The following is a 24,809-nucleotide window of genomic DNA, read 5'->3' on the forward strand; positions in this document are numbered from 1 at the left end:
ATTTTTTTCTTCCCCCCAGATGGTTGACACATAATTTCTGTGTTGCTATAAGAATTGAATCCAAAACCTGCTGCTACCAACCAAAGAGCTGACTCACATTCCCAATGGGCCGCAACATAAACCTCTAACCTCCCCAGACGAAACTTTACTTACTAAATAAAACTCCCCAAAATCTTCACAGATGAAAACACAAAAAGAACACTGGACACACACACACACACCTCTGATTTTCTTCTCTTTCTGCAGGTGTCATGGTCTTCTTCTGCTTAAGGTGCTCGATCACAGCGTTTTGTTTCATAACCACCTGAAAAACATGTTGCACGATGTCAGCACAAACCATCTGAATGAGAAGTATCGTGCACAATGAGTCGCCACTGAAAAGGAGCTACATATCAATATTAAACATAAACAGGCTGCACTGAATGTAAAATACACACATTTATATATTGTGTACAGGGTTTCTGCAGGTTCCACCAACTTAAAAGTCCTTTTTTAAGACCATTATGGATGAAATTTAAGATCTGTATTGCAACATTTGAAGACATGGATTACTGTCCATTCACTTTTTTTTAACCCTATTTGTCATAGCTGCATCTGTGGCTCTCTATTCTCTTTGGGTTCCATGCTCTTTGTTCCTTTTCTCCCTTCTTCTTAGCTCAATTTCCCTCCACAATAACAACTTTGTGAACTTTGTGGGGAAGAAAATGTTCACTAGACTGGTGCCTGACTACCATGTTTAAAATGGACTAAACCTTCAACTTCAGAGTTTGTGAAGATAGTTTAGTGCAATGTTTGTGTTGCACCAAATGTTGTTCTTAGTAGCACTGACCATTTATGTTTCTGGGGTCTTTGACTCTTTAGCAGCAGCATTGCGCTTCTCACACATCTGGCTCTCTAATGCCAGGATGCAGAATTGTATGGGTTGGCATACCATATGATGCAAGTGTCAAAGACCAACGTTGTCCAGCTAACCGGCGACAGATTTGCAATGATAATAGAGGCAAAAATCTAGCTAGCTACGTAGCAAGATTAGAACAGAAAAGCCCCACGAATTACATGAATTGAAGACTTTTTAAGGATGCTCCGACACCTGGTTGCTGTGTTCAGACTGAACATGATTTGAGCGTCTGGTTTACATGCAAAGTTTATGTGGACGGGTGTCTATGGCGCGTCAAGAAGTCACTTTGTGGCTCATCTCGTTTTGAAGCGTGAGGCGCTTCCAATGCAGCCGACGCTACAGTAGGAAAATCTGAACCTTTGTTGCTGGACTCAGAGCGTCAACCAGTCAGAGACTCCGCTCTGAGACGGTGTGGCCTGTAGTGGATGTCCTGCCAGGACATGCAGGCACCGATTGTAGTTATCAAATCGTCAAACTGGGCCTGGGTAAGACGAAAATAGCACTGGTAGCAATCCTCCTCAGCTAGTCTGTGAAACTCACCAAAATCACAACACCTCTGAGTTATCTGGTGAATTCAAAGATGATGCTTTCAGTAAATAAAGTCAAGCTCTCTCAATATTTCATATGCCATTGTGCAGAGACAGGGAGAGAAAAAATAAAGGCAAGAGGCTCCTTCCAACGTGCGTCTAAAGCGATTCTGATGCTCGATATCAAGCGTCCAACTTGATTCCCTGACGTGTGAAACACGTTCAGTTTGGTCGCAGCGTTACTGGTAGTTTTGGGACAGCAAGGCTCTCTAAACAGAGGCAGTAAAGTAAACACCATCTCAGAGGAGTTGTGGGTCGTGACTGGTTTTTTAAGGACACTGACTGGGTGAAGACTTGGCTTCAGCGGTTTCCCTCCACAAACGCACCTGCTTCTGTATAATGTCGCTCTGGTTGGCCGCATTGAGGGCGAGCTCCCTCTTGGCGTCTGCCGCCTGCCTCTTCTTCTGCTGCTGCTGCTCTCTGAGCTGCTGGATTCTCTGCAGCTGCTCTTGGACCGAGGCCGTCTGGATGGTAACGACATTTCCAATCTGGGCAGAAATCAGTTTGTGTTTGAACTGAGCCATTTCAAATCAGTTTAGTTTCCATGCCGACAGGTAAATAATAGCGTGGTGTGGTTGGGTACGGTACCTGTCCTCCCTGGGCTGAGGTGGTCCCGCTCTGCTGTATCTGGATGGGAAGCTGCAGCTTGATGTGTTGAGGCAGAGAGCCTCCGCCCTGCTGGGCCTGGAGCTGTGCCAGAACCTAAAGATGACAAATATTCACATGATCAATGTAACATCCTCTAAAAGGGGTGAACTATTCCTGTCCCTGGAACTTGCCCAGTTTGTCACATTAAAATCACCAAATGTGGCATTTTATTGGGTTTTTTATTTATTTAATAATTAGTAGTACATTTATTGGAAGGTGGAAGGAAAAATATTTTTTCAAAATTATTTACAAATAAAAATATTAGGTGTGTATTTGTACCACTGAGTCGATGCTTTCATAACCCATCTTTCACAACTTTCAGTATCCTGTTGCAGTGTTTCTGGGTTAAAATCTAGACTAAGCAATTTATCACCCAGTTCAAATTCTTCAAAAATGAAATCTCTAAAGCACTGACGGCTATCCAATTATTGTCCAAAACTGTATTACTGTACTGATGGTAACTCAAGCAGATAAGACTGAGCTTTTCAAATGTTGTTTTTTGCTGCAGATGCCATCTTTGCCACAAATAATCAAGCATTCACTACTTTAATGTTGCTTTTATTATTTTAGGCGATAAAATTTTTATTTTCTCATTTAAACATATAATTTTGCTATTCATTTGAATCTTTTAATGTATTTCTAATATTGCATTAAAAGGCTTGAATCAAAAAAAAGCAACAAAATCTACATTGTTTTTCTATCTGATTTATTGTCAGAATAACGGATAGAGTAATAAATAAATAAAATAAAAAAATTATCTTGTACACTTAATTTTTTCAGATTTCTTTTTTTAATGTTTAAAACATTTTGTTCCACTTTCTGGTTATGCTCCATAACAAATTCACCCAAAAAGCTCATTGATGACTTTTATGACGAGATGTGAAAAAATGTGAATGTCAGCTGTTCTGTGTTTTACTAAAAAATAAGAAAAGCAAAAAATTTAATAAAAGAAACACAGACACACAAAAACCCCACATGCCTATACCTGCTGTGGGAGTCCGGACACACTGATGAGCTGGGGCGTCTGCTGCAGCTGGAGCTGTGCGGTTCCCCCCTGAACTTTGACCTGCAGTGAAGTTGGGGACTGGACAGGCATGTGGGCCTGGGTCTGTGGGGGTAACTGGCCCTGATGGGTTGTGGACGAAGCGCCGCCAGCGGTGGTGGAGAGCGGGGTTGCCCCGACTTGGATCGGAGCGGCAGCCTGCTGCGCGGCTTGGGTTGCAGTTTTGCTCGACGTGGAGTTGGGCTGGCTGGGAGATGAAGTAGCTGGAAAGCAAAAAAACGGAGCGCGAGAATACAAGACGCCGGGATAAACTGAGTAATCTTACACTTTTTGAGTTGTGCTGCTGTCAAACCTGTGCTTGACGTGGGCGTGGCGGCGGAGGGTAGCGGGGTGAAGAGGAAGCGCTGCACCTGGCCGTTCGGCAGGGCTGCTTGCATGAGTTGCTGGCCGGGTCCTGGAATGACCGTGACCCCCTGGGGTATGACCTGCAGCTGGCCGGTGGTCTGACCCTGGCCCTGAACCATCACAGTCAGGGCCTGTGAACCAGCAACGCCAGCTGGTCGCTCCAAACCAGACCCAGCTTGTTGCTTCTGCGGTTAGTAAAGATCAAACAATTGTGCATTACAAAACTATTCAATCAAGATTAACAGCTTGATTGAATAGAACTAAGATTGGTTCCAACTTGTCTACCTAATTCATCAATAATGTGCTTAACTGACAAAATATATATATATATATATATATATATATATATATATATATATATATATATATATATATATTTGGTTTTTTTAATTAAAAAAATTAATGTTTTCAGTTCAGTGACGTGCAATAGTACACAATTTATATGAACTTCTGGCGATTCCAATGTTATTGTTTCCGAATGACAAAAAGACAAAACCTGTGTTTGGTAGCAAGTTGCCTTTGAGTGTATGAATGCATAAAATTCAGATACACATCAGTTTGGGTTGCTAAGTGACATTAGCCCAACTACTGATTTCAGCTGTTGGCAAATGATACCAATTTACTGTAAGGTTTTCCTTATCCCATATTGATGTCAGAAATCTGTAAAATATCAACCCAAAAAGCTATTATCAGATTATGTCGGCCTGCATCTAAAATCTGAGGTATAATCACTCCAACAGAACCAGATCGCTCCAGAATTTCTATACAGCAGTGCTTGAATCCCGCAAACAGAGCCATTGGTAAATTTAAATGTTTCTATTTTTGACTGAATGAATAATATCACTTGGTCAAGCCTATTCTAACATACCACTCTATAATGCAATTATTGTATTCTTCGGACTATAAGCCGCTACTTTCCCCCCACGGTTTGAACCATGCGGCTTTTAGCCCGGTGCAGCTTTTCTGTGGATATTTCTTCAACCACCAGGGGGCGCTTTAGCCAGAAGTGAATCATTGAAAGTCAAAATTGGAAATCAAAGAAGAAAGCGCCGATTTTCATATGGAACAAGCACATGCTAGCAGAGGACACGATGGAGAAATTTATTCAAACTCATACCCCCTTGTCATGGAAACCACATGAAGAAGTTCATATGATGACGCTTTTAAGTTGAAGGCTATCGATCTGGCAGAACAGGAGGGAAATAGAGCCGCTGCACGTACGCCATGGTTCGGTGTTGGAGACGCAGGGCTGCGTCCTTAATTGCAGATTTATTAATCTGCGGTTCTTGTGGAAATCCGAGTGCGGCGGAGATACCAGCGGTTTATATATGTATGTTTCCAGTTTTAAAAAAACCTTTGTGGGTGCGGCTTATAGTGAGGTGCGCTCTATAGTCCGGAAAATACGGTAATAAAAGTATGTATGATTTGTGATGATGTCATATCAGTTCATTATTTGCATCGGTCAATACTCAAACATGCAATTTCGGTATCGTAAGCGAAAAAGATGTATTGCAACACATCTAGTTTACTGACCAGCTATAAGAAACGTTATGTAATTTCTTAACTACTAGCCTGTAGGCAATCATCTTACTGCTAAAGTAATATTTAATGTGTTAAATTGTATAAACTTTGATGTTTTTACAGAATAAACTGAAGAAATGAAAGCAATATGTCTTAGCGATATGCAGCTAAAAATACGTCCAAAAAAAGTCCAAATTAGAAATGATTTTTGCTATTTTGGTTGGCATTTTCAGACAATGGCTTAAATATAAAAATAAAACAAACTGATAAAAAGAGAAAAAGTCAATGGGTTACTGATTAAGATGTGTAAAAGATAAAAAGAAGTCACCTTCCTTGGTAGAAAAATAGAAATACTGTAGAAATAGTATTGCCCACTGCTGTATGTTTTCATTTCTAGCTGACTAACAGATGGACACGCACACACACACACTTCCAATGTCAATTTGAGATCAGCAGGCAACACAGGATGCTAACCTGTGTGAGCTGCGTGAGCTGGGCCATGGTGAGTTTAACCTGGCCCTGGCCTGGCGCCCGCGGGGTGCCAGGCGGTGTTTGGCCAGCTGCCTGTCCCGCGGCGCCGGGGCCGGTCACTCCCTGACCTGTTACCGCAGTGACAGCGCCGGCAGCCGATATTGCTGTGGAAACCGGCTGGCCACGGATGATCTGTGTCACTACCTGCTGTCCGCCCTGACCTGGAGGAAAAACAACGAGACACAATTAGAAACCGGGAGGCTGCTGTGATGTACACAGAGCGAGTCGCTGTTCCATCTGTGGTTTAGCTTAATAATACAAAAATCTGCACATTTACTGTATTCTTGGAGTTCAAACAAGGGGTTCAGAATGACATTACCTTGCTGGAGCACAAGCGGTGTGCGGAGAATCGTCTTTCCAACAGCTCCAGACTGCTGGATTGGGGTTCGGATCATTGTCATCCCTGGACGGATCTGACCGCCACCACCTAGAACCTGAGGGGTGTTTATCCGATTAAATATTTTTAATATAGCACCCACTTTTCTCCACATTGTTCCAGATAAAAATTGGCAGAGCTTTAAGAGAGCTTTTCACTCTTAGGGTATAAAAACCCAGGTTAGGCCTGAAATACAGAATCTAACAGTACAGCTAAATATAACTCAATGTTACATAAACTGCTTTTATGAAAAGACAGCATAAAAATGGATAATAAATATCTACAATAGGAAATTTGCAGACACTTTTAAAAAGTCACCATTTCATTTCTGGTTTTTAGGTTTTAAAACTGAAAAAAAAAAAAAACAGTCATAGAAACAGCACTGATACATTTTCTTCAGTGGAATTTTGATGTTTGTGAAAAAGGATTTAAACAAATAAACAAAAAAAAGTAGTTTCCTATGCATGTAATTCTGTGGTCAAATCTGCTGGCAGAATCTTTCCTGTAAGACATATCAATAATTTGCTATAAATAATGTAAATACAGTAAATTCAAAACATTTTCAAGTGTTTTAATGGACGGTGGGGACGAAAACCAGCAATGTGAATGTCCGTTAAACGTTTAAATTTAAAATGGCGTCCGGATAAAAATACAAACGAAAATAAACACAACAAGAAACGACAGTCCAAGTTGCGTTTGGGAGCGATAAGAGCCAGAGTTGTACCTGCTGGTGGGAGCCGGGGGCACTGGGCTTGATGTTGAGGGTGGTCGTGCGGGGCTGGAACGGGGTGAAGGTTTGGGCGCCGCCTGCTGTGCTGGACGGGATGATCCCCAGCACTTTCTGCTGAACCACACCTGCACAGAAAGCCAAGACGGATTACAAAAGCTCCTAATGCCTCGAAAACGTCGTTTTCAACAGGTGTAAGACAGTAAAGCAGTAGAGAAAGTGTGAGTAATGAAGACTTTCAAAGATGCGCTACGATAAGTAGTCAAAAAGAAGTTCGCTTTTGTAGAAATCATCAATTATGTTCACATTCTCCTGGCAGGTAGCAGCTTCAAAATATTCAGAAGCCCATGATTTAATCACTAACACCACAAGTAAGCAGTTGCACAGTCGCCCTGCTGTAGCACAACTCAATCCGTTACTTGTGGGTGTCTCGCTTTGCTTAAGCGCCAACTTTTGATCACAATCTTTATAAATATTAGTCAAGGAGTTAAAGAAAAAAAATAAAATCAAAGGCTCACTGAAAGCTTAGTTGGGTTTCCCCCAACATACCTGAGCTCCTTTATAAATTATGCATGGACCAGCAAAAACCCACTTCTTAGCTTAATCTGACAAAGAGCGCGTTTCATATTTGCTCTCGGCCTTCCTGAGCTGATGCGAAACTGCTGGAGGAACTGGAAACCACGAGTGTGACTTCTCTGCTGCCTTCTTTCTGTGGTTCTGCAACTCTAACCCGAGAGGTAAGCCCATACATCAAGGGCTTCCCTCTTCAAATAAAGATGTTTAAACCCTCCCCCGTAATGCTGGTAGCTGCCGCTCCGGTCGCACATCAAAACACGCTTCTGTTCGGGGTGGGGGGTAAAAAAAAAAAAACTCGAGATGTCTGGGTTGCAGTGAGTGGAGAGGTAAACTCTTATTTAAAAACACGAAAGACGAGTGTGTGTGTGTGTGTGAAGGGGGAGGGGAGGAGTACAGATGTACTATAGAGGGCTACCTGTCTGGGAAGCAGACCTCAGGGTAAACTTGTTTCCCTGCCTTACTTCCTTAAGCCGTTCCAAAACAAACAGGGCACCAAGCAGTCACGCTGAATAAATACACACGTCTATTAAACGGCCACACTCCACCTGAGCTGACATTCCCTTTCACAGCGACTTCAAAAGTAAGAAATATCGCGTGCGCTGCATTACTCTTTTAACAGAATTCCCTTCAAATGTTAGTTGTGTTTTAATAAAGCAGATTTGAAGTCAATTCAAATAATCAAAAGTATTATTTTTCTTTTATTGCCCCATAATTTGATCCAAAGTTCTCTGAACAAAGCGTTTTCTGATTTCTTGTAAAAGTATTTAGGCACATTTTGTTGTAATAAAACTACAAGCTTAAATGTTTTGGATTTGATGTGACAAACAATTACATTACAGCGCAGAACTGCAAAGTGGAAGGAAATTAATGTACGGTCTTGACTGAGTCATTGCAAAATGATTCACTGTGCACTAATTGCAGTTTTACAGTTGATCTTTAAAAAGCCGGACCTGCTGATTCTGATTTCGGCCGATACTGATGTTTTTGTCTGAGACGTTGCTAAATGTAGAGACAACGTCGGTGAGTTGGCAACAGAGTGGTGACAAATGTTTACTGAACACATGCAGATGTGATTTGGGGGGCGGGTCTGTCCGTCAGACAGAGCAGATACACAAAAATAAAAACCAGGGCTGATCTACCGATGCCCTGCTACAAAGAGGAGTAAAGAAAATGTTTGCAACAATTTGCAGCTTTGTTATTAGTTTATACAGTATATATATATATATATATATATATATATATATATATATGCGTGTGTGTAATTTATTTTTTTGCATTTAAGTTAAAAACATTGTTGTTTATAAACTCGTCATGTCGTATATTTTTAGCTTCACTTGGTCCAAATTCACTAAAGGAATACTATATTATGGCATTTGAGCAATAAAATGTTTTCTTTCTTACTTTAAAACAAGAAACTGAATAATTGTTTATTTCTATCTTTTAATGCATTTCTAGTATTGTATAAAAAGGCTTTAGTGAAAAAATGGACAATCTGTAGAACGTGCCAAATTTTATATCCGACTAATCGATTAATCAATTATTCTGACTACAGAATAATTGATTACAAAAGCAATCGTGGGTTGCAATTTTATTGTGCACTGCTCTAATTCACTGAAGTTTGTGGCTGTAACATGGAAAAACGGTAAATAAAAAGACACTGTATATAAAGCGCTGCTACTTTAAAACCAAACTTTGAAAACTGTGCGACTAATGCTGAATATGTCTCTCCAGCAGTCCCAGCTTAATTTGAGTCTCAAAATATACCAGTCATTTGGGGTTAAAACTTTTTTTTTTTTTTTAAATACTATGTACTCTCTCACTGAAAGTGGCAACAAGCTAAAAAATGTTTAAGTTGCACCAAAAAATCTAGACTTCGAGGTTGGTGGCAACATCATCATTTAAAAAAATAGAAAACCAGGTTGGCATTTTTATAGATCTGTGGCCTTTTCTGGCACACTGAGCTGTTTACAGCAGCTGGCAGGTAATAAGGTGAACCTAACGAGCCGTCTGCGACACGTCCTAAACGTCTCAGGTGTGGGCCCGTAGCGAAGCAAAGAAAAACAAACACACGTGCGTCCGGAACGAAAGCGTACCTCCCTGCGTCGTTGGCACGTTGACTGTGACGATCTTGCTGTTTGCGGGGAGCGGCAGCTTCGCCGTCACGACTTTTCCGCTGGCCGAGGTCCCTGTGATGTGTAAAGTATGCCCACTAGAAGTGGCGACAGGGGTCTCGCTGCCTGATCCTGAGAATTTAAAAACACACAAAGTGTTCAAACCGATTCAAGACCTTTATAAACAGAGTTTTTTTTCTCCGAGTTACCTTGTGTGCTTTGACCCTGCTTGACCCAGGTGGCGAAGGACTGCTGGAAGTTTTTGTTCTGCTGGAATGTGACAGGACTGCCCATCTTGGTGGACAGCACCACCTTGGCAGTGGGGGTGCCCTGGCCGGAAATGGAGCCGACGATAACTTTGGGCGTGGCGGCGGGCGTGGCGGGAGTCCCGGCTGGCGTGGCTGTGACGGAGCCGGACTTCTGTTCGAGACGTTTCTGCAACGGGGAGACCAAACGCTCAGCAGGAGAAACACAAGAACGTATAGAAAAGAATATCTGGCGCGCAAATCAGAGATTTTAATCGGAGAATTATGTTTGGATCCCATCCGAAAACATATTTAGCCTTTAATGCCACCCACATGAGCCGTGCTTCAATTCATGGGTTTCTTTAATTAACTGATAAAAATCAACCAACATGCCAGCTGGGGAAACCGAACTGACCTTGGCTTGCTCTGCTGCCTGGGCCTTTTCTTTCTCCACCCTGTAAAATAAACACGTGTTCACAAACAATAAACACTTCACAGAAGTTATTTCAGATTCAAAACACCTAAAAAGGAACATTTCCACTCAATCTTCTCATATAACGGGCATCATGAACCCCCTAATTCTGTTACAAAACAGAGTAATCGATTATTTAAATAATCGTGAACTAATTTAGTAGTCTATTAATTGCTAACTGCAGCATTTGGACTCTAAAAAAGACTATTTGGTGAAAAATAAAACACATTCAGGGTCGTATTTAAACCAAAACTGTACAAAATATATATACAAATTTTGCATTTAAGACAAAATCGAATCTTTCAAATTTAGTATAGGAATGTTTTGCTATTGCATTTTAGAAAATAAAATGTTTATTTTCTTATTTTAAAAGAATATTGATTTATTTGCATTTTTAAAAAATCTTTTTCCATTATTGTATGTAAATGCTTAAGTGGAAAAATGTGCAGAATGCTCAGATTTCTTTTTAAATCCGATTAATCATTAGAACAAACAATCAGTAAAGAGAGAATGAGAGATTTTTTCTAATATTTAATCACTGGCTGTCTAAATAAAAACATGAGGGCCTACAATGGCTGGCTAAGTGCAGTGAGTGATTTGATTTTCTGATTCAAATAACAGCAAAAACGCAGGGTTGCACCTCCATTTGGAATCAAAACGACTCATTTTCCTGGAATAGCTCAAAATTTTTTTATTTTATTAACAGCTGCATCTAAAAAAGGAGAAGAAACAATTTCGATTAAACCCTTTAAACCTCATTTAAAAGCACAGCAACACAACCTGGGGGCTACTCTGCTCACACAGCACTGGTTTTTGTTTTGCTGAAAGGATAATTGCCCCTTCCCGTCCCCCTGACCTTTCTGAAAAGGCCCTTATCTCCCAGAGGTCCAGCTCCTCCTCAGGCACCCATGTCTCGATCACCACTGGGCCGGTCTGCTTCGTGGGCTCGGGCTTCTTGGGACGCAAAGCACTGGAGCGCAGACCTTTCCTCTGAGGAGTGTGTGTTTCTGGAATGGTGGACAGGTAGGGAGGAAGAAAAAAAAAAGAAGATTATTGGAAGCAATTTTGTCAAATATGTGGACGTAAAGTTCATCTAAACATTCTCTCACACATATATTGTGACAGATCAGTTCTTCATTGGGGAATTTAGATTTTCCAAACATTTTTAACAAGCAAGTACTAACAGTTGGTATGACGTGTCACAAAACTAGCTAAGCCTGGTGGTAGGGAAGCTAGGGCGGTCATCCAGCAACTTTCCGTGTTTTTGAGTTAAAAACTGTTCAAAGTTTAGAGAAAATTTGAAATTATCACTAGGTAATTATGTGCTATTGGGAGACATTATCTACAATAACCAAGCATCAACTATAAAGTCTTAAAAACCCCTAAAATAAAACAAGCAAAGCTTAGCCTGGTGGGGGTGCAAGTAAAGCCTGGTGGCCCACCAGGCTTATAATATAAATTGGGGGAAACCCTGTCGTATCAGTGTATAGAAAGAATAAAAGACTCAAAAATGTAGTAGTAACTGAAAAATGCCTCCCATAATAAACTTAAAGTTAATTATGAGTGTACTAATGGGTTTTTGGTTATTAACTAAAGGCAAAATGTATGTCAGTAATTTGCTTATTATTAGGAAATGGGAGTGGAGTTCAATTGAAGCAAGGGAGGCTGAAGCGTGGCAAAAGAAGACAATATTTTATAACTTTGTCACAGTAGTTGATGTACACATATTCCAGAAAATTTCTGACAGTTTGATATTTGTCTCTGGCGACTGGCAGGTCTGTCACTGAATGATCAGAGTACAGATTTTAATTCACAACCAGAAATTTTCTTTCAGAAAAAAAAAAACCTCACTGGTTTTAGCCACAAATCACTTACATCTGCACAATATTTGCCCTGCTATCTGGGAAAAAAATCCCAAACTTGTTTATCAAAATACCAATCTCATCAACTCATGATCTTGCAAGACGACTGTGTAGGAATCGTGTAAATGACTAAATCAGAAAACGCAATTTACCTTTTGGCGTCTCGGGAACTCCGAGAGGGCAGATGATTTTGCGGATGCAATACTCTGAGCGGATGCCGTAGGGTCCCACGTCACGCCGCTTTATGATCTCGGTGGTGGTGATTTCGGTATCCGAAGTCTCTGTTGCAATGAGTGGGGATAGGGCTTTGGTTGGTATGATGATGAGGACGAGACCCCCGCGCCCAAAAAAAACAAACAAAAAATTGGAGGAAATCCTCTCATAGAAACAGTAACAGCCAAATGAATGTCTTCACTGGTTTTTAGGCGACAGTAGGAATAAGTTGGAGAAATCAGGTACTTATTACATATATGAGAGGTAATTTCCAACAATTTACAATTCTCTACAAGTTTGTTTACTTTTTTATTTTCAAAAAACTGAGGACACATTCGAGGGTCTACCTGTACGCGTCGTGCCTACGGCGGCAGACGGTTTCACGGCCATGTCGTCCCACCTCAAACAGGCCCATAGGAGCCTCAGCATGAGGCTCACTCCAGCCAGGGACTTCACCGTCTGCAGCCGGTACCTGGATCCAGTGGCCAGAGGAAGTGTTAGTCACCCACAAATGCGAGAAAACATTTCCAGTTGCCCAATTGGCCAACGACAAAGTTTCCATTATATGCCGGTGTTGTAATGACTCCCCTCGGAGTGACAGAAAACAAGCTGCTGTACAATCACGTACGTAATTGGAAGATGCAGATGAAAAAAAAAAAAAAAAGACTTCTGGGAATATAAACGCTGCCGTTTATATTTCTGCCAAACCAACAGCAGTGGCTTTCATTTTTAATAAATACTTTCAAGCTCTAGTTGAAGTTTAGGATCGCTGCTCACTAAAAACCGTATCAAAGAACACTTATTTCACACAGTTCGTTTAGTCACAGAAAATTTACGACAGGATGCCGTTCATCCACAGATGATGTCCAGAAGAAGGCATTAATCTTGCTTGGGCCATTATGGCCGGGAATTCTGTCCTGACAATCAATTTGGCTCTTGGACACTGTGATTAAAAACATCTTGAACATCTACAAAAACATGATTATCTCAGGGCTTTGAGTGCGGATGGGGTTTGGTAGATCTGCACATTCCCATGTGTGACCGCCAGTGGAAAAGTATGCACAGGCTGCAGGGTTTGGTCGGTGCAGAAAGTGAACATGGTGACACCTCTCTGACCACTGGGTGATTCATGTCTGCTCCGAGACTCTGAAGCTTGGTCAAAACAACCAGAGGAGCCTGTGTGACACGAGACTGGGAGCCGCAGTAGGCTCTACGGGCCAAAACCACAAACGGCAGATGGGAGGGAGGAGACACAAATGATAAACCGACAGTGGATACACCTTTCTGACACGACACTTTTTTTACTGTATGTATAGCAGGTGATTTTAAGAGGGAGCCCTTTAAATGAGTGCATAAGTTTGTTGTTTTTACATTACGAAGAGCCCTTTTTCTTTTTCTGATCTACACCTACGTAGAGTCTCTTTGGATCCTCAGGTTAAGCCTGAAACTAGGTTTATAGTTGACGAATTGAACTGGGTGCAAAGGGGCAACTATAGGGATCTCACCTGCGCACTGTTGAGATGTCTGGTTGTGCACTTCTGGATTTTTGTACAGCTGGCTAAGTTTTTTAGTTGATGCATTTAATTGCAGGAAAGCGTCCTCTTTAGTGAATTTTAACTGGTAATAGCTATAACTATGACACTTGAGGAGTTTTGAGAAAAAAATATTTACAAAGGTGTTATCTTAAATGCATATATTTAATATACATATATTTTGTAAGGTTTTAGGCCTTTCAAATAGTTTCTTTAGCTTGTATATCCCAGTTAGCGATTAATCATTGCTAAATTAACTAGGCTACTAGGACCACCGGGTCATGGTGGTCGTAGTAGCCTACCTGTACTACTACGTATGTAGTAGTACTCGAATATATACAAGCTATATTCGCGCTTTAAAGTTCGCGTTGAACCTGCGCAAGCGAATACAGCGGTATTACAGCCCCGGCTCCAGAAATTAATCTACGCAGCTAAACGTAGACAACAACATCGGTAGCCTACAGGCTACTTGTTAGCAAACTTAACGTGCGGTATTGGTATTAGCTAGTCATCTTTTAGCTAACATTACCTGCATCCAACCGCGTTACTCAACTCAGTCGGTTAGTTCGGGGGGAAGCTGCGAAGTTCTTTGCGTTTTGCTGGTTTGCGGCATGATTACAACACACACTTGACTAGCTCTGCGCAGCAGCAGCAGGTCTCCGTCCCTGCCGCACAGGTGTAAACCCAGCGCGAGCGTCTTAGCGCTCATGTTGCGTTTAAAGGCGGCTCGGAAAAACAAGTCACGGCGTGTTAACAACAATTAAACAGTTTTAACTGCTGAAAACAGTGACAGAGGACACAGATAAGGGAAGTGCGGAAGCCCCTACTGTATAAAATGGATATAGGAATAACAGAAAATTGGCCATTCTAAGGTAAAAACAACAAACAGCTTCCAGTCCAGGGGGGCCACAGCTGAATCTGTGGGCGGGCAATGCCCCCCAATGCCGCCGGGCCTGGGTATTGCGTTTATCATTAATGCGTAAGTTGGAGCCATATTCCCATAAAATGAGCCTTCAAAGAGAGTTTATATAAATATCAGTACAACTGTACCTGGTCCACAAGAGCACCTTTCAAATCGTCCGGTTTATGTGACGTCACTGGTGACTCCCACCAGTGACAGCTCGCGAGGCCGACCCGTGTGGGCGGAGCCATGTGCTCGGTTCAACTCGCCCACTATAAACGAAGCTTAAATGCCACACCCCGCGCGTTGCCTTCGCGCGCCTCAAGATTGTTGTATCTGGACGCGAATCGCGCGTGCCACCTTTCACGCAACGTGGAAGGTGTTCTTGCAGAGCAGCATCACATAGTCAAAGACGTCGAGTCAAACATGCTGTCGTTTTTACATCACACCCTGTGATGTGAAGCCAGCTTAACCGTTCTTACCGCGTCTACGAAATACAACAATTGTGATACAGAAGTAATATAAACTGCGACATCACATTCATTACACTGTAGGACTCTCACATTGTTGGACAACTGTACAGACTAACTACAACTGTCAAGGGTGGAGATCAAGTTGAGCTGAAATACAAAACGCTGAAGGTTTTCAGAGACAACCAGACCTGGACTCAGTTGTATTGAACCTGAAAGTGTGCTCTAAGTGAGGTTAACCTGTTTTTAGTCCTGTGGTTCCACATCCATCTGTTTCCCATTTATACATGACAGCCTTTTTCTTAATGTTCTGCATTCAATTATTCTGACCATTAGGTTTTTCCTATTTTGTCATAGGAAACCACACACTTCAAAGTATTTTATAGGACTTTTTTTTTTTGGAAGTGACCAATTCAAAGTAGTGCACACGTGTAAAGTGTGAGGAAAATGATACAAAAAACTTGACAACTGCAGAGTGCAAAATCGTTCAATATCCCCAAACGAACACTTTACAGGACCACCTGTCACTGCAATTACAGATATGATTACCAGATTTGGAAAACGCATTCAATGCCCATTCTAGTTTGCAAAGTAGCACAAGCTCACTGAGATTGAACGGAGAGCATCTGTAAACGCACATTTTTCCAAATCTTGTCACAGATTCTTAGTTCAGTTCAGGTAACACTGAATGGGGTTCAATTACTCTTCATTTGGAGTCGGGCTGGATTTTATGTAAGGTGAGTCACAGTAAAGGGGGCTGAAAATAAAAATGTCAAAAAGCCTAAGGAAATAAATTAACATTTGTGCTTTTTACATCACATGTGATGTGCTTTTCAACACACACATAAAGGGGTATCCTTCTATAAAGTACTGTATGTAATTACAAAGATATTATCTGCATGATTTAATCTTATAAAACAGTAAAACCATCATATTATTAATAAAATGTTCTGCATGAAAAAAATATACTACTGAAGTGTATGTTTTAAATGTATTTTCACAAGAAATGCATTGTGTGTGCAATGTGTCCCTTAACCTCACTGAAAAATGCCTTCAGAGTGTGAAATGGACATGGACGACAGGAAAACAAGCTAGCCCTAGTGTTTGTTCTTAGAGAACAGTAAGTGATTCTTGATCAACAAAGAGTAGCAGGTCTACCTCCAAGTGATGCCAAATGTAGGTCTGGGTGAAGGGTACGGCCAGATATCCTGGGCTGGCTTGGCGTTGTAACTGAACACCGGCACTTCGCGGAATCCTCCTCGCCTCGCCAGCACCTTCAAGTCGTCATGCGGCAGAACAAAGATACTCCTCCGGCTGCTCTTGGTGATGAACTTGCGGTAAGAAGGAAGAGCTGTGTCGGAGCGCGTTTTCTTCGTGCGCGAGAATTTGAGAAGGCGCACGCGTCCTTTCGTCGTCAAACACTCTTCGTGGCTCATGGAGACAGACAACATGGTAGATGTACCACCTGCGCCAGAATCCCGGGTGCACGACGAGTGCGTCGTTCTCTCCTCCTGCACCAGTGTTTTGCTCTGGCTGTCTTCAGACAGATCGTCGAGTCCAGAGCAGCAAACTTTGGTCACTGTCGTTTTGGTCATGCTGGAAAGGGTCGAAACTGCGCTGCTCTTCGTCGTCACCACAGACGCCGTGGATTCACCCGGGCTTTTTGCCGTTCTCGTCTCCGTGGAGACTACCGTCGTCGTGGTGGAGGTTGTGGTTACCTGAGTGATGATGGTCTTGAATGGATCCGCTGACCCACTGTTGCTGTTCTCCTCTGCAAAGTCGTCGCTCAGACTGGACTCCTCTGGTGAAGGAATGGGAGAAGGAGCCATTCTGATGATCTTCACGGCAGGAGCGCGTTTGGTCTCCTCGGGATAAAAAGCTGAGGTGCTGTCGTTCTCCAGATTGCTCCCGGCGTTGCCTCCAAATTTGTCTGTACTGTTCTCAAGCTTTGCCATCTTTGGCGGAGGGCTGTAATTCTGGTCCAGTGTAGTTATCTTTCCCTCTGCCTCAGAATCCGAATGTGCCCCTTTTCCTTTTAAAATGACCGTAGCGTTTACCGAGGTCAAGTCTCCATTCACTAAAGGCTTCTGCTGTGCGCCATCCTTCGACGAGACCACCAGCCTTTGATCCTCGGCCTTCCCGATGCTGTTCATGTTGGGCTGGGGTCTGTCGGTGAGCACACCATTATTCAAGCTCGTTACAGAGTTACTCAGTACGTTTTCGCTAACCAAACCGCTATTCCCGTTCACTTGAGGCACAGGCGAAACTGGCTTGGAAGTGTCTTCCCCTATGGTTCCGTTGTGTCCAAAGCCCTGCGAGTTTCCTTGGTTCTCCTCTGGCCCAAAGCCATTTTCCTCTGAGTGCGCAGAATCAAGAGAGTCTGAGGTTTTAACAGGAGATCCGTTTTCGCTGGTATTTTGGTCGACACGTGGAAGTGTTGTCACAGAGTTGGACTCTGCATATAAAGAATGTTCCGCCTTGATTACATCTGATGCAACACAGGCTGTTTGTTGCCCTAAAGAGCTATTAAACCCCCTCACTTTTTTCTCTTGCTCATCTGACAGCTTAATAGCTTCTTGTCCAGAACCTTCAGAGCTGTTTTCTTTATGCCCCATAGTCCTTTCCTCCAAGTTTTCCTGGAGCATGGAGGCAGTTTGACTTTGTGGTGAACTTTCACCTGTACCTGTATTGCAAGTGTTTTTGGGGCTGCGGTTTGACACAGAGGAAGGAGAAGGGTTAAAGAGTTCAGTCGCACGCTCTCCTTCCTCTTGTCCTCCGGCTTTTGTTGCCCCTAACGTTTGTGCCGTAGAAAGTTTCTCTTCCACTTTCACAGCTTCCTTGTTTACAAGTTGTGTCTGTGCGAGATTCTGCGGCTTGAGCGGCGACCGAGGCCGGATCGGAGTGCTTGGGATGGGGGCTGAACAGGGAGAAACCGGCGCTGGCGCCAGCGATCTGGATGCGGAAACTTGCTGTCTCTGCTTCTCTTCTATCGTGTGCTGCTTCACTCTGCGCTCCAGCAGGCTGTCCAGCTTGGAGGTCTTCACTTTCTTCTTGTAAGCAACGCGGGTGAGGAAGCCCTTGCTGACGTCTACGACGTCGTAGTTGAAGGGGCGCTGAGAAGGATCTGAAGGCTCCTCTTTTATGGCAGCTTTGTGCTCCTGAATACTGGATTCTGCAAGAGACAAATGCATTCACATTTCAGCTTAAGTTTTAGACTTGGTCCACACGTAGCTGGTTATGTTAAAACAAATACATTTTTATACGTTTTGGCCTTTCATCCACACCAAAACTCTGTTTAATATGGAAAAACAATTATTTATTAAACCTCAGACCAAAGTGGAAATTTAATTAAAAAAAACTCTTTATCTGTGTTTGTGTGAGTATATTAAAAAAAAAATGGAGATTTGAGGTTCTGCACATTAGAGTCTACAAATAAACGCGCTAATATATCCACATACTTGCTTTGACACAATTCCCAATTGACATTGCCTTCTGTTTTATTAACTTTATATTCTAAATTGCTATTTAAGTTAGTTCAACCCATCTGTCCACACAAATGAACCTCCTGGCGCCATGTTTAATCCCTAAGAGGAAGTCGGCGTTGTTTTGAAGCAATGCGATTGGTTTTAGCTTAGCGCTACTCTGCCCCCCGTCGGTTTGAGATGTTTAAAACAATGTTGGGGGGCAAATTTGTACGGGTTCATGTGGATGAAAACTTTTCTGAATCCCATTCGGTGTGTACAATATTACTATTGATTCTTAGAAAGACCCGGCTATGTGTGGAGGATATACAATAATATACAATATCTTTTTTTAAAAAAGGGTAATATAAAGTCTTTGTTTCATTTTTATCTCTCTAATTAACTAGTGTTTCAACTGATGGAGATAAGTATATTATAATGCATATGAGAAACTCCATATGCTACCGTTGCTGCTGCTAGCATGCAGCTGTTTTAGTACTTGTCATTGCGGTAGTTTTGGAGAACTACACTATACCTTGTTCCGTTGATGCGGAGTCTGTGGGATCCCCTTCCATCTTTACAGGTGAGCCTGTTGGCTTCTTTTCTTCTGGTTCTTCGTTCTCTTCTTGCTCCATCCTTTCCGTAGATTCTGCGTCCTCAGCAGGTTTTCTGGAGAGACCCGTGGAGTCTTGATCCTTGGTTTCGCTGCTTGACGCGGGACCGTCGTGAGCTCTCGATGCAACTAAACTGGGTCGTCGGCTCAAGTCCAACAAGGTACATCTCTTGCCCAGTTTAGCATCTATAGAAAAATATGAGATGAGAGATCATGTTTTTAGCAGCAGAGTCCATATGTTAATCGACTTAAACAAAACGTTTCAAAAATAAGTCGCAGGAGTTGTAACAAAACCAGACTTTGCCCTGCAGAAGCATCGATAGCCCTTGTGCCTTTCCACATATTGTCATACAACAACCACAAACTTTAAGGTGCTTTATTGGTATTGTGTCACACAATAAAGTAATGCAGAAGTAAAAAAATCTAAAAAATTAGAGAACAATAAAAAAAAAGACAGCAGGGGGAATGTTCTGGACTACTTTAAAGCAGGAATTGGTTATAGAACAATGTCCCGAGCTTGAAACATCACATAAAATCACAATGTAATACATTAAGTTCATAATATGACAAAAAGTGACAAGTCTAAGTGTGAATACTTTTGCAAACTAGAAAAGCAAGACTCCTTTGAAGTCTAATGGTCTCATGAAATAATTTTTAAAGTAGACATAGATGAGGACCTTTTTAATGTCTCTCTTTTGCTAATGATGCACATAGGCACCGAGAAAGAGTAAGAGTTTACATCCGAGCAACATATTGAACTAAAATAGGTGTTGACCATTTGTGCATAAACCAAAGACTCAAGGGTGAAAGGCTTATTTCAGACCTTCCAGTTCTTTGCGGTAGTTGGCGTTGGTGTTTCCAGGAAGCTTTGGGGAAAACCGAGGTACGTAGGTCTTACTGATAAAACTCCAACCTCCGTAGCCTGTAACACGATACTCCTCTCCCTTCTGCTTCCACACCTACATATGGGATGTAAAATGAGAAAAACATCAACAAAAAAAAAGGAAGAACAAGAAGCTCAACTGATCAAGTGAAATGTAAGGAAAATTGTGAAGCGAGAAAAGCAAGCTTTCGCAGAAAAAGCTTAAATGTTCAGAGATTAGTGGTATATTTAGTCCAAATTGCTCAGGGAAATGACTCACAGAAGTGTTTGACCTTCTATATCAAAGAGCCCTTAATGGTCACATAAACCACATTACTTCTTACCAGACTGACTCATTCTGAAGTCATTTAACATATTAAGACTTCAAATTATTTTGACTCAGACAACAGATGAGATGACATGGGTGGAATATTTAATTGTACGAGTTTTGGTCTGACTTCACCACTGATAAAAGAGTAAATAGACAGCACAGAATCTTAACAAGCATTAAGATTATTAAGGATTCAAACAACTACCAGTACACCTTAAATTAACCCAATGTTAACTACCTGGTGCTTGATTGGAAAGGTGTACTTGACCCAGGTTGCTTGTTGCATTGTCTCCTCATCCTCCAGCTTCTTTTCTCTCTTCTTCACCTTCTCTTTCTCTTCACGCTCCATGGACGTCATGCGGTTCAACCTGAAAGTATTTCACATTTTACTTAAGAAATATTCATGCTTTCAATTCATAAGAGACAAGTACGTGAAAGTTGAAATATGAGATTTGTCATTGTGGTGCACTGCACAAACAGCTGCACACACTTTAATTTGAACAATTTAAGTTCCAGAGGCCCCAGTCCTGTACGCTGATTCTAACATACAATAACATTTACTCTATGAAGTTTGAGCAGAATCAAAACCTCAGAAGTGACATAGGACAAAGAGAGTGAAAGGAGGAAGGACACAATGAAGAAAATAGGACAGTAAACAAGGACAGAAGGAGAAGGAAGGAAGAACAACAATGTCAAGTAACATAATGAAGGACAGAATGGAAGACAAAAGAAAATGAAAGGAGAGGGAGGAAGGAAGTGATGTAGGGCACAAGGAAGAATGTGGCATAGGACACAACGAGGGAAGGAAAGAATGACAAGACAAGAAGGAAAACAAGGAAGAAAAAGGAAGCAATGAAGGATACAAGGAATAAAAGAAGGAAGGACAGAAAAAACAAAAGGAAGGAAACAAGAAAAAAGAAAGAAAGGAAATGTAGACAAAGGACTAGGGAATGAAGTCAGAAGAAATACAAATCATTTCCCATACATTTATTTTCCTTACTTATTCAAACACTCTAACGTCATTCTAGACTGCGTTTTTAACCCTCTTCAACTCAGACTATGAGTTTGACTTTCATTTAAAATGAGAACCCGGTCTTCTGTTTAAAATCCCTTTTATGAAATGCAGTTTTTCTCACTACTATCTCGATAATCAGTGTTGCGATGTATAAACACATCCCGATCCCAACCCTGTGAGACCCTGGACAATCACCTCTATGAAAGGGCCCCATGTCGCAGGAGGCGTAGAGGCAGAGTTGGGTGGTGCTGGTCGTGGACGTGCAATCAAAATATTATGCCTCACAGCTAGGGTGGGCCTTTCGAATGGATCTGGTTACCGTCGACTTTGCCCGCTAAACTCAGTGAACATACCCTGTGTACATGCACTGAATGCTTATTTAGGCTTCTGAAGGTCTGGTCAGCTAGTTTAAGAAATAGTTGGGACTTCAGTGATGAGGAGAAATGTTCTTGTTACGAGGATGTCTTCCTAAATTAGGCTTTTCATAAACTCAGATGATGCAAAAATGAAATATTGTTTTCTACATGTTCAGCTGCTGTCCTTGCGTAGTTTTGTGTCGGTACATAGTTTTATGACAGGTTTACACACGTCCCGAACACATACAGTGCTGTTAGGCTTGAGTTCCTTACTGGTGACAAAGCATACTCAAACTTCAAAGTCATTTAAAAACCAGAAATATTTTATATTAAATAAGATGTCAGAAAATTGAAAATGCAGGTGAGCACTGCAAGTCAGCTGGATGAAAGAGGGCACTACGTTTCTTCCTCACTTACAAAAAAACAAACTATCTGAGCAGCTAGCCACACTGATTAATTAGTTGATATCAACCTGTTTCGTTTACATTGCATTATAAAAAGTGAAAAGGTGCAATATTCTGTGTAGGGTTGAAACGATTAATCACGATTAATCGATTATTGAAACAATCGTCAAATGACTTAGTAATCGATTAATCGTCAACTGGAGTATTCAGACTAAAAAAAACAACAACAAAAAACCCCGCACTGCTGAAAAATTCACTGAAACTGTGGTACTTTTAGCTCCATTCCAGGCAGATTCTATGCGCAGTATTTCTTTACCTGGTGTGACCCAGTGAGTCTTTCCAGACAGGCAGCATTGCCACGGGTTTGATGGCACACTCCAGAATGGCCATGGCCAGTGCAAACTCTCTGGCCTTACTGCACATCTGGACTGCTTTGATCCAGTTGGTCCTACGAAAAGTAACAAAGAAGATCAATTACATGATCCTAAATTCTAAGAGACGTTATAATTAAATTTTAATTTGGCTATAAACACCCAGGTTTTGATTTTGCCTCTATTTGTACCTTACTTGTAAAGTAAAGGACCAGATTGATACTCACAAAGCCTCTTGTTTTGTTAAAAAAAGAAAGAAAGAAAAGTTATCTTTTTTCAGGTTTTACCTGTGTGAAGCCCAGTTTGGATGCATGAAAGGAGACGGAACGTTGTTCTCAAGCTGGATGATGGTGAGTCTTAACGTGGAGATAGTCAGAACCTTAGAACCATGAATGGACCCGTTCCACTTGAACTCTCCTGCTGGCGTCATACAAAACTTATGGGAAAGATGTCGCCTCTTGTCATGGTCCTGCCCAGATTGGTTTTTAAAAAGTTAAATTAGAGATGCACTAATCAATTGGACACAAATAAATGACGAAAACGCTATTTGCCTCTCTATGCTGGTGCTTGTTGAGGGCCAAGGCGTTGGCGCTGTACTGGTTATGATAGACGCGGTACTTCCCCTCCTGACCCAGCTTGAAGAACTGGCTGATGGTTCCCTTCATCACCACCTCCTTGCTGCTCCGCGTGCTGACCCGGGTGATGTCGCCCTGGGCGTTCACCACTAACACCTGCAGAAACAACCGCAACCTTAAAAACGCTAACACAACAACTGTAACTCACGCCTTTCATGAATCTAAACAAGATCACCCCCCCCCGTGATATCCTACTTTGACAACATTCTACATAAAATATGTCGAGTGATATTGCTCCCGTGTTTGAGTCTGACCTCCTTGCCCTCCTTAAAGCCCCTGTTTGCCTCGTGAACAGCAGCTGCGACCTGTTGACTCTTCAGCTGACTCAGTTTGCTGTCTGGGTTCCTCAGGCGCGTCACCATGCGCGTCGCTGAAGACCTCTTGTTGCTGCCGCCCGCCGTCTCGCTGTTGGTCGAGTCTTTGCTGTCCCCTAAAAATGCAGTGAGCAGTTTTAGTCAAAGAAATAAGAAGGTCAATGTAGTAAAACAGGCCGTTTTGTATTGTGAATACATAAATTCAGACTGTAACAAGCTTGCATCGCAATTTTTTGTCAGTTATTATGTAGGGATGAAACTATTAATTGGATTAATCGATAATTGAAATAACGATCAACTAATTTAGTTATCAATTAATTGTTACCTGGAGTATATGGAGTGAAAAACAAAGTTACTTATAGCAATAATTAAGCAAAAATGGTACAAAATATATACACATAAAGATAAAAACACCTTCATCTGTAAATATGTTTTACCCAAAACTCCTCGAGTGGCGTAGGTTTAACTTTACACTCTTCAATTTTATTAAAAAATTACTACTTAAAAAAGGACTGCATTTTTTATTTGCATCTTTTAGCGTATTTGTAATATTGTGTAAGTAGGTCTAAGTGGTTAAATAAAAAAATCAGCAGAACGTGCCGATATTTTGTATCCGATGAATCGGCAGAATGATTGATTGCTAAAATAACTGTTAGTTGCAGCCCTCTTATTAAGCATTATGCTTTGTATGACTTTATAAGTGACGGACCTGCGTCATCGAGGCTCGCCAGCGATGACTGGGATGACCTATCAGCCAAGTCTGGGGGCTCCGGGCCCCTGGCAGCGACGCCGGCAACGCTGCTGTTGCTGTTGTCTTCACAGGGTTGGGAGGGCTGACTCAGGCTGGGGACGCCGTCACCACTGACGGGCACAGAGTCAGATGCTGGGTTTCCTTCACGCAGTAGGAAGGGGGAAAAAAAAAAGGCTGTTAGCATTGACACATAAATGGTTTGCATGTTTAAACAGGTAGCAGATTCGATTTGATTTTTCTCAGTTTACCCAGAATAATATCTAATTCTGCACTGGCATTGTTGCAGTGCACATTTTAATAATAATTACTTTTTAAGTAATTTCTTTCATTTTATTTCTTTAGGTGAAATATCACAGCTTCTTTCTTAAAAAAAAAACATTTTTATACATGGTTTATAGCTTTTAGTTATAGTTTAGATTCTTTTTCATTGTGATTTGATTCTTTTTTTATTGCTCATTGCTGCTGTGACACATCAATGTCTTCATGTCAGGATAAATAGTGTGTCTATCCATCTATTTAAGAAGAGAATCAACACATTAAAAATGCAATAAGAGTAAACGAGGAAGTAATATATTGTCAGTGAAAAAAGAAACTTTCACATGCCAGTAAAAATTAAGT

The 24,809-nt window shown here is 41.6% G+C and overlaps 1 protein-coding gene across 3 annotated transcripts in view; it reads right to left on the bottom strand.

Moving 5' to 3' along the window:
* Window positions 1–24,809, bottom strand: part of LOC114145599 (nucleosome-remodeling factor subunit BPTF) — a 46,364-nt gene that overhangs the window by 11,750 nt on the left and 9,805 nt on the right. For 2 of the 3 annotated variants that reach the window (XM_028019239.1, XM_028019241.1), the window contains exons 7-29: window positions 24,150–24,332; window positions 23,381–23,556; window positions 23,043–23,222; window positions 22,779–22,960; window positions 22,437–22,568; window positions 20,584–20,713; window positions 19,976–20,111; window positions 19,075–19,338; window positions 16,237–18,250; window positions 12,523–12,647; window positions 12,115–12,267; window positions 10,957–11,107; window positions 10,044–10,083; window positions 9,593–9,818; window positions 9,366–9,515; window positions 6,694–6,824; window positions 5,913–6,027; window positions 5,537–5,754; window positions 3,489–3,726; window positions 3,119–3,399; window positions 2,074–2,187; window positions 1,812–1,973; window positions 222–304 (exon numbers count right to left, since the gene is read on the bottom strand). In XM_028019239.1, coding sequence (XP_027875040.1) covers window positions 222–304; window positions 1,812–1,973; window positions 2,074–2,187; window positions 3,119–3,399; window positions 3,489–3,726; window positions 5,537–5,754; window positions 5,913–6,027; window positions 6,694–6,824; window positions 9,366–9,515; window positions 9,593–9,818; window positions 10,044–10,083; window positions 10,957–11,107; window positions 12,115–12,267; window positions 12,523–12,647; window positions 16,237–18,250; window positions 19,075–19,338; window positions 19,976–20,111; window positions 20,584–20,713; window positions 22,437–22,568; window positions 22,779–22,960; window positions 23,043–23,222; window positions 23,381–23,556; window positions 24,150–24,332 — 5,584 coding nt within the window. The remainder of the gene's footprint in view (window positions 1–221; window positions 305–1,811; window positions 1,974–2,073; window positions 2,188–3,118; window positions 3,400–3,488; window positions 3,727–5,536; window positions 5,755–5,912; window positions 6,028–6,693; window positions 6,825–9,365; window positions 9,516–9,592; window positions 9,819–10,043; window positions 10,084–10,956; window positions 11,108–12,114; window positions 12,268–12,522; window positions 12,648–16,236; window positions 18,251–19,074; window positions 19,339–19,975; window positions 20,112–20,583; window positions 20,714–22,436; window positions 22,569–22,778; window positions 22,961–23,042; window positions 23,223–23,380; window positions 23,557–24,149; window positions 24,333–24,809) is intronic. The other variant, XM_028019240.1, reaches the window with a different exon arrangement.

Source organism: Xiphophorus couchianus, chromosome 5 (assembly GCF_001444195.1).
Source record: "Xiphophorus couchianus chromosome 5, X_couchianus-1.0, whole genome shotgun sequence".
In the NCBI taxonomy this organism is placed as follows: domain Eukaryota; kingdom Metazoa; phylum Chordata; class Actinopteri; order Cyprinodontiformes; family Poeciliidae; genus Xiphophorus; species Xiphophorus couchianus.